This window comes from Talpa occidentalis, unplaced genomic scaffold (assembly GCF_014898055.3).
Source record: "Talpa occidentalis isolate TD23 unplaced genomic scaffold, MPIMG_talOcc4v2.1 talOcc4.14, whole genome shotgun sequence".
Taxonomy (NCBI): domain Eukaryota; kingdom Metazoa; phylum Chordata; class Mammalia; order Eulipotyphla; family Talpidae; genus Talpa; species Talpa occidentalis.
This window is the reverse complement of record NW_023601433.1, coordinates 85,726,029-85,734,881: the sequence shown is the minus strand read 5'-3', so window position 1 is coordinate 85,734,881 and position 8,853 is coordinate 85,726,029. Positions and strand designations below refer to the sequence as shown.

The window sequence follows — 8,853 nt, the reverse complement described above, 5'->3', positions numbered from 1 at the left end:
CGGCCCGGAGCGTGTTCCCAAGCGTCGCCTCTTACCTTCTCCGTGCAGCTGAACTCCAGGTGTTGGATCTTGGCGGCCAGTTGCATATTTATCTGTTTTAACCTCAACAGTTGCCGTTCGGAACGTGTCTTAACAGAGATAATTATCCCTGAAAAATAATTGAGGGTCCCAGTGATACTGGTTTGTGATTTAATCACTTGAAAAATAATCCCCCTCTCTTCCGCCTAAGTTGGAAGAGCTGGGGAGCCAGACAAGATGAAAGGTCACTGCTTAAAGGCATCGGTGCTCGGAGGGTCAGATTTTCCAGTTCTGAGTGACGCGGTACTCAGCTGTGAGGTACTTTTCTCTGGTATGGGCTGGGAAATTCTTAAAAATAACAACGGGCCAGATGAGCGGTGAGCTCCTCAACACGCAGCTTGTTCAAGAGGTAATGCTGCTTAGCAGACGCGGACACAGAGGCCGCAGGAGTGCTGGGCCAGACGAGCTCACACGAGAGGCTGAGACGGCCGCTGCCCTGACTGCCTCCCCAGCCGTGGCCAATTTGGCTGCCAGGTGCTAATAGGTCATCAGCCTCATGGATGGTTCCCAAAAGCCACACCAGAGGGGATGATGCCTCAAAAGGTGATGCGTGCTGTAGCCGGGGATGCTCAGGCCCCTTTCCAGGAAGAGACCATGTCTGGACTTGGTGCCCAGCCCTGGTGCCTGGGGCAGCAGCCCCTGAGCACCTCCTCAGCCTTCATGTCATGCTACTGACGTTGAGAGGAAGAGTAACAGGCATTGCCAGTCCTGTGCTCTATTTAGACAAGGAAAATAGCTAACTCACCCTCTGTTGCCCCTGTAAAAGCCAACCTCACAGGGGTGAGAGGCAGGAGTAATGGGGTGTTGATGAGTCGTCATCAGTCCTAGCTCGCCTACCTCCCCTGTGCATAACCTGTGCACAGAGTCGTTTTCTGTTCTATTAATGAAGCAGTTAGCGGAAGCATCTTCAACAGTGACAGCAGAGAATGTTCTTAATGAGCTTGATTTTAATCATCTCCAATCTGGGCCTGACACCCTGCAGGCAGGGCCCACACAGTCCTGCATCCTAGCAGACATGCTCCTCACCTGCCAGGTTACTGCTGTCTGGGGCACAGGGAAGAGGTGGTCTGGGCCTCAGGATGGGCCTTCCTTATAACAACCCACAGTGCCTGTGGTTCTGGCCCCTAGTCTAGGGAGTCCTGAACCACCTGAGAGCGCTCTGAAAGATACCCCCAGACCTCTGCATCACTCTCCATTTAATAAAACCAGCTTTGAAGGTGACTGATGCAGCAGCCTGCAGATAGACGTGGGCAACTCGGACACGTTCTCTGCCAGCAGAACAATGAGCCAGGCAGCGGGCCCCTGACATCAGCCTACACACAGATCCTGCATAGCAGGGCGTGCGTGAGGAACAGGTTTACCCAGAGTATGGCGAGGCAGCATTTCTCCAAATGTGCTCCAGAGCCACAGTCCCCAGCATAGCATGTTAACAGCTGTTATTTCCCACAAAGAAGTGTCAAATGATCAACTTGGAAAACTCTTGAAGTTCTTGGAGCTTTTAACACACTAAGGCATGCCGTGACCTTCTCCAAGGGCAGGACTAGTGCCCAGCATTTCATTTCTCAGCCTATCTGCACCCCTTCCGGATGGCGCCCCTTCCGAGGGGGCACACTTCAGGGAACACAAATTTAAAAGCAAAGGCACTCTGGGGGCCAAGCTGGGAGGGACTAATCAGGGATCAGTCAACCCTCTCCACAAACCTCTCAATAATCACAGAAGTGTGGCCTCAAGGAGAACATAAGGCCTTGCAGAGCGTGTGACTCCATGTCGGCTGGTAGCCACACAGATAGTGGGCCAGACCACACAGATAGTGGGTCAGACCACTTTTCTCTCCGCTCCAAAAGAAAAAGCATGACCGCCACCTCTCTGCCCCTTCTGCCCCCCTCCCCCCGCCGCCCCTCCCCAACCTGGGAGTGCAGGGACGTACCATTGATGATCCGGGCCACCCGCCACAGCCGGAGCAGAATCAACAGGCCAAGAGCCTCAAACTCATGCTCCCGGAACAGGAGGACAATGTCGAGCACAAAGGACACCACCACCACGATGGCGTCCAGGATTTCAAACTTGTGGTGGAAGAACTCCAGGCGGAAGACGAATATTTTGAAGAAAATCTCCATCATGAAAAAGGTCAAGATGACAATGCTCAAGTAGTGGAACACCTGAAAGGGACAAGAGGCCATGGGAGGGAAGAGCTAGGCTTATCATGTGCTGCTCGTCACGTGCTGTGGCAGGCTGCACAGACAAGCTGCCTTGAGGGCACCTGTCCGCTCACCCATCTCACACCCCCACTGGTACCCGTTGCTGTTCTCGGCTGGGCATACAGCTGGGAGCGCCGCTGACAAGGGTCTGCTCTGCTCTTTGAAGGGCCATGGCCACATCTGAAGTGGCAGGATTATTCACCAGGCGTGTGAGGGTCCACGCCTAGGGATTCACCCTACAGCTAAGCTCACACGGGCCCAAAGACACCTTGAAGGTGATCGGCGGCAGCACTGTATGCAGAACCAAGCGCTCTTCACAGTGTTTGTAGATAGAAATACCCATCAGAAGGCACTTGTCAAATGCATGATGGTACCTCCATGTGGAACACTATGCAACTGTTAAAAAGACCAAGGCTGACTGTATTAAAAATCATCATCCAGGCAGAGGTAAATGGAGAGAGTGCCCACATCTTAATCTATAAGTACTAGTCTTTGTTTTTTTTTTTTTAAAGATTTATTTATTAATGCATACAAGAACTGGGGTACAGGCCAGATGTGCAGAGGGTGAGAGGATTCACCAGAGACAGAGTTGGGAGCAGAACAGGCAGACTGACTGAAATACACTGCTGAGGGGAGCAGCGGGCGAGACAGGAGAGGTCTGCTACACCACATGTGTTGCTCCCCGGCCAGCTGGGGGTTTGAACTCATGCTGCAGAGGCTGGGGATTGCTTCATAGTGTGGTGCTTAACACCTTGCACCACCAGGGAGGCCCTATAAGTACTAGTCTTAACTAAAGTAGCCATTTCCGTTCTGGGGCAGGGAAAGGGCACTGTGAGGGGACATGGTGGGCCAGAAAGCAAGGAAATGCTCAAAGACTGTGGAGACTGAAGAGACTCACAGTGACCACAGCAGGACAATCTGAGCACTGAAAAGAATGATTATGGATGAAATATGCTGAACACAAAAACCTTCCCAAGTCCATAGTGCCACGTACACACAAGAGCACATAGAGGAAAGAAAGTCTCTTATAAAAAGAGTATCAACCACTAGACGCAAAGGAAAGACGGAAAGAAATCACCAATTTGTAGACGCCTGGGTATTCACCGACTCAGGCAACCATCAAGGACTATAAAGACATTATTGGTACAGGGAGCGCCCTGGTGGCGCAAGGGGTTAAGCACAGCACTATGAAGCTGTCCGCAGCCTCTGCAGCTCGGGTTCGATCCCCGGTGGGCCAAGGAGCAACCCACATGGCGCAGCAGACCTCTCCTGCCTCACCCGCTGCTCCCCTCAGCAGTGTGTTTCAGTCAGTCTGCCTGTTCTGTTCCCCACTCTGTCTCTGGTGAACCCTCTCACCCCCGGTACCTCTGGCCTCTACCTCAGCGCTTGTATGCATAAATAAATAAATCTTTTTTAGAAAAGACATTATTGGGACGAAGAAGGTACAGTACAAACTGGTTATTATGAATCATCGATAATTTAAGATATGAGAATGCAATCCTGGTTCTGGAGGAGAAAGATCTTCAACATGATGAAGTATTTAGGGATGTCTCTTAAATAGACAAAAATATATGGGTGTTTGTGGGTGCAGCAAATATAGCCAAATGTGTGTTTCCATTTTTCATAATACAAAGTCGAGAAAAACAGAGGCACGAGACGGGCAGCCGCAGGCCGGCCACAGCTGCGAATGTCAGGCTGCCTGGGGAGGGGCGATGCAGGGCAGGAGGTTGAATGTTTTCTGCTCACCCTTTAACAGCACTTGGAAGGACGCTGATGCATTATCAATTGCCTTTTTAGGAACGGGGTGTGGGGAGATGCTTTGAAGCCTCCCCGTCTCCTATGGCTGATGATGGGCCCCCAGCTCTCAGGCAAATGGCTGCATGGCTCAGTTACTGTGCATCAGGGGGTAAAGGAGGGGCAACGTCCCCAGCTGGCAACAGCAGAGGGCCCACATCAGGAGGGTGCAGGAGCCTGGCTCTCCTGCTTCTGGGCGTGGGGAAAGTGTCACCCTCCGGTCAGAGCTTCCCTCTCGAATCGGGGAGGTGCCCAGTCCTGGGAAATGAGGGTGGCTGCTGGCAGTAAAGGCTCATCGATAGTTTGGAAAGGAAGACGAGACCCAAGGGGGTTCCACCTGCCTGACTCTGCCATCCTCGGTGCCAGTAACGGGAACTATGTTAATAAAGCACGCAGCGGCTGCTGGCACCTACCTGGACGGCGTACTTATTCTCGTCGGGCTGGATGATCTTCAGGTCCAGGATGAGCTCAGCGAGCACCAGGAGGGCATCCAGAACCACCAGGCAAATGATGATCACCTGCAGACCAAGAGAAGGAGCAAGAATCAGGCCTCAGCCAGACCTTTCAACGTTAGGACTGGTTTGGCAGTTGAGACCACTGGGTCAAGGTGCCAAAGCTGGGAAGCCACTGCCCCACCCTCAGGAGGGCAGAGGGGGTGAGCTCCCTGGACAGAAGCCCCCTCCCGTCTGTCAATTCTGGCAGTGTTGCCCTCCTGAGGCCTCTGAATGGCTCAAGTCCTGAAGCTCAGTCACAGCTAGCCTTTTTTAAAAAAAAAGTTTTTATTTAATGCATGCAAGAACTGGGGTACAGGCCAGAGGTGTGGGGGGTGAGAGGATTCACCAGAGACAGAGTGGGGAACAGAGCAGGCAGAAGGCCTGAAATACACTGCTGAGGGGAGCAGGGGGAGACAGGAGAGGTCTGCTGCATCCTACATGGGTCAGCTCCCTGGCTGGGGATCGAACTCTTGCTGCAGAGGCTGTGAACAGCTTCATAGTGCTGAGACTTAGCCCCTTGTACCACCAGGCAGGCCCCCATAGCTTGCCTTTTCCTATCCATTCACCATTTCCTAGCATCTCTTAAACCAAACTACTAATTCCAAGATGACAGAAAATAAGTTTCTAGAAGTTTGAATTTTTCTGGGGATTGTTCTTCCCAGAGTAAGCCCAGGACAGATGCTCAACAAATAATCCAGCCTCAGCGATGAGTCGTGGAAGGACCTGCAGGGACTGGCTACGCAGAACTTGGGTCTCATTGATGTTGACTGTGAACAAAACCAGCTTCTGTTCAGAAACCTGAAGTACCTGCCCCAACCGCCACATGCATGCTGGGGCGGAAGGAGGTGTGGTCCTGGGTTTCCAAAGCACCTCACACTGCCATGGGAAAGACGAGCTGGAAGCAGGACACTGGGGCCTGGTGGCAGGGTGGGTAATCTCATGGAGGGTGAGGGGGCGGCGGTGAGATGACAGGTGGTGACAACAGCAAGGGCACTGATGGCAGGGGGAGGGAGGGAATGGCCTTTGGAGACCGGGGGGCTGAGTTGGGGTGATGGGAGTGGTGGCAATGGGAGGAACCCCAAAGGACACTATGTGAGCCCTCTCTACCTTGGCCATCCAGACCACCCCCTGCTTCCCAGGGCCTTGCCTGTCATGTGCTCAGGGAGACAGATTTGACCTCTGAAAAGTCACCTGCCATTATCTTGGTGTTTCAAGTTGAAATTAAACAAGTTCAGGTCGATGTAAGAAGGAACTATTAAGCCTTCTGACCACTTCAACTTGTGACTAATTATATCGGTAATTAGAGGACTTGATGTGGGCTGCTGTGAAACACATGGTGAACTGCTTTGTGATGAAGTTTTTCCATGTCTCCAAATTCAGCAGCTTAATGAAGGTTCAACAGTCTGGTAGGTTTTTTCTTCACCCTCTGTTTTGCGAGCTACAGGGGTCTGAGCACTCCTCTGGTTTGATCCCAAGACACAGGGATATTAAACACAAACCAAATATTTCAGCCATAAAAAGGAGCGAAGTGCCGGCACCTGCTGCCATGTGGACGAACCCAGAAGATATGAGGCTGTGACCGAAGCCAGTCACTGAAGCCCCCAGATTGTCTGGGGCCATTATAGGAAAAGTCCAGAATAGGCAAATCTGGAGACAGAAAATAGATTAGTGGCTGTTGGGGGCAGGGAGGAGGGCGGGGGAATTATTTTGTAATGGGCACAGGATCTCCTTCTGGGGGGATGGAATGTTCTGGAACCAGACCGTGCTGATGGCCACACCACATTGTGCATGTGCCAATAAATGCCACTGATTGATAAATCACTTTAAAACAAGTAACTCTAGAGTCCTCCTGCCTGCCTGTGACTGTGCAGGTGACTGTGCCTCTCTTTTTCTTTCTCCTTTGCCTAATAAACCCGTCCTTTTAAAATGTAAAAAGTAATAAAATAAAATGATTAACTCTTTTATGTGAATCTCACTGAAAAAAGGCAAGATCCAAGGTCACAAAACCATGAGGCCCAGCCCCAACCCTCACCTCTATGAACATTAATCTCCACGGCCCTGAATCAAGGCAGAACTATTTCTAAGGGGAGTCATGTCACAAGGAAAAATGCAGAGAATTCAGGGAAACTTCGTTAATTCCAAATCCTGAGCTGGCAGCACAGAGTGGTGCAGAGTGCAGGCCCTGGGCCAGCTCCCAGCAGCCTGTTAGCCTGGACCACACACACCTCGCAGTACTGCCGGGCCTGGACACTAATCCCAAGCTGGTTGCCCCCCAGGGCATTCTCTACCCTGGAGCAACAACGGGAGTGCTGCAGGAAGTTGTGCGTGAAAAGCACAGAGGCCCAGTCCGTGAGCAGGTAACGGAAGGAAGGTCCCTGGCCCTCTACACTGTCCTCCCTAGCGCAGCACCCCAGTCCGTCCATGGCTCCCGCAGAGGCTGACACACCCCACATTCTCTCTCCTGGGCTGGGCCACCCTCTGTAAGAGATGACAGCAGTAACTGTAGATCTCGACACTCTGGCTGCCTCCAACCATAGGAACAGGTGGAGACAGCATCCAAGAAAGGGATTCCAGAATCTTCTGGTATGCTGATTTCACTGGCAAAACTCAACGGCTCTGAACCAGCAGCACCTGCTCCAATACGGCCTTCCTGCTTCCAACCCTACAAATCTGGTCACATACCTCCCCCGCCGCCCACCACTGCACACACACACACACTCAGAACCTTCCAGGGCCTTCTCTCTTGCCAAGCAATCCCTCCACCTGCTACACAGGCGCCCTCTCAATTCAACCTTGGGCCCTGCGCCTGGAAAATTCCTTCCTCTCCATCCACACAGCTCTCTCATGCCCAGCCTGCGGGTGTCAGGTGAAATGCCACCTCCTCCACCTTCCAATCCCCGGATCTCTAGGGCCCCTCTGTTTCCCTGCCCCCCTGTAGCAGCATCTGGCTGCTGGGAGGCCCAGTATCCACCAAGAACCACAGATCCTCTTTGAGGGCCTGTTCGCTCCTGGAACAAAGTCAGTGATGGCAGAGGCAAGGGCTGCTTCCCTCTGCTTCCAGGAGGAACTGGTTTATTTTGGTAGAAAATGTCACTTGCAGCAGCGCCCCCCACAAATGGCTCCACGTGATTCCACTTGGAACTGGGCTGGTGAGGGGATGCTGTGCGCTTCCCTCGTGTCCTGGGCCTCCTGCGTTCTCCTGGGCCTTGTCCACGCTGTAGCTACTACGAAGCCGTTGTTGAGTGAAGGAATAAATTCCTCTATTTTACTAGCATTTTCTTTTTTCCCCAGTAGACGTCCCTTGGGGTGGGGGAGGGCTCAGAAGGGCCTCCTGAGCCATGTGACCCAGTCAGAAGAGGGGGTCCTTCCTGAGGGGGGTCCAGGGCTCCCCTTGCAGCTGGAAGGAAGCTGGTTTCTTCCTTCTGCTCCTGAAATTGAGGGTTTGGGATTTCAACCTCAACAACTTAATACTACGTTTCCTTTCATGTCACAGCCGCGGGGAAGAGCGGAGCTGAGGGAGGGCTGGACTGCTAGGCTTGCTCTGCTTCTCGAAGCCACCAGAGAATGAATAAACGACCAAAATATTTTTTTTCCTATTTTACCCTGGAACAAAGTCAGTGATGGCAGAGGCAAGGGCTGCTTCCCTCTGCTTCCAGGAGGAACTGGTTTATTTCGGTAGAAAATGTCACTTGCAGCAGAGCCCCCCCAAATGGCTCCACGTGATTCCACTTGGGAACTGGGCTGATGAGGGGATGCTGTGCGCTTCCCTCATGTCCTGGGCTTCCTGCGTTCTCCTGGGCCTTGGAACTTGCTCCCAGACACCTGCCTGCCCTCTCAGAAGGACTCCAAGCCTGCACTTGTCCTTCAACATTGTAAGATTTCATGACAGATGAACCTTGCAGAGAGTGGCAGCTCTGAATAAAAGTGTTGCCCTTACTCTAAAGAAAAGAAAGAACAGTGAAAGGAAGAAAGTTCCACTCTCTGCTTTTCTCTGAAGCCACGTCATCCTCCCAGGGTCTCCCCACAGACACACCTGGAGGCTGGCAGTGGGTTAAGCCAAGCAGATCTTTTTGGCATCACTCCAGGAAAGAGGAGCCTGAAGCCCACGGCACGGTCCCGCCTGGCCTTGGGCAGCTCCAGGCAGACACTCGGTGTTGGCTGAACAAACACATGGATCTTTTTTCCGCCTCACTTTACCCTTTACTTTCTTTGTGTATACGCATATGGGTGAGTGAGGAAATTTGCATAACATAAAATTTACCATTGAACCATTTTAAAATTGGCAGAAA

The 8,853-nt window shown here is 52.2% G+C and overlaps 1 protein-coding gene across 4 annotated transcripts in view; it reads right to left on the bottom strand.

Annotated features, from left to right (window-relative positions):
* Positions 1–8,853, bottom strand: part of HVCN1 (hydrogen voltage gated channel 1) — a 30,214-nt gene that overhangs the window by 2,146 nt on the left and 19,215 nt on the right. For all 4 annotated transcript variants that reach the window (XM_037511177.2, XM_037511178.2, XM_037511179.2 and 1 more), the window contains 3 exons: positions 4,484–4,588; positions 2,006–2,237; positions 36–148 (listed from right to left, as the gene is read on the bottom strand). In XM_037511177.2, coding sequence (XP_037367074.1) covers positions 36–148; positions 2,006–2,237; positions 4,484–4,588 — 450 coding nt within the window. The remainder of the gene's footprint in view (positions 1–35; positions 149–2,005; positions 2,238–4,483; positions 4,589–8,853) is intronic.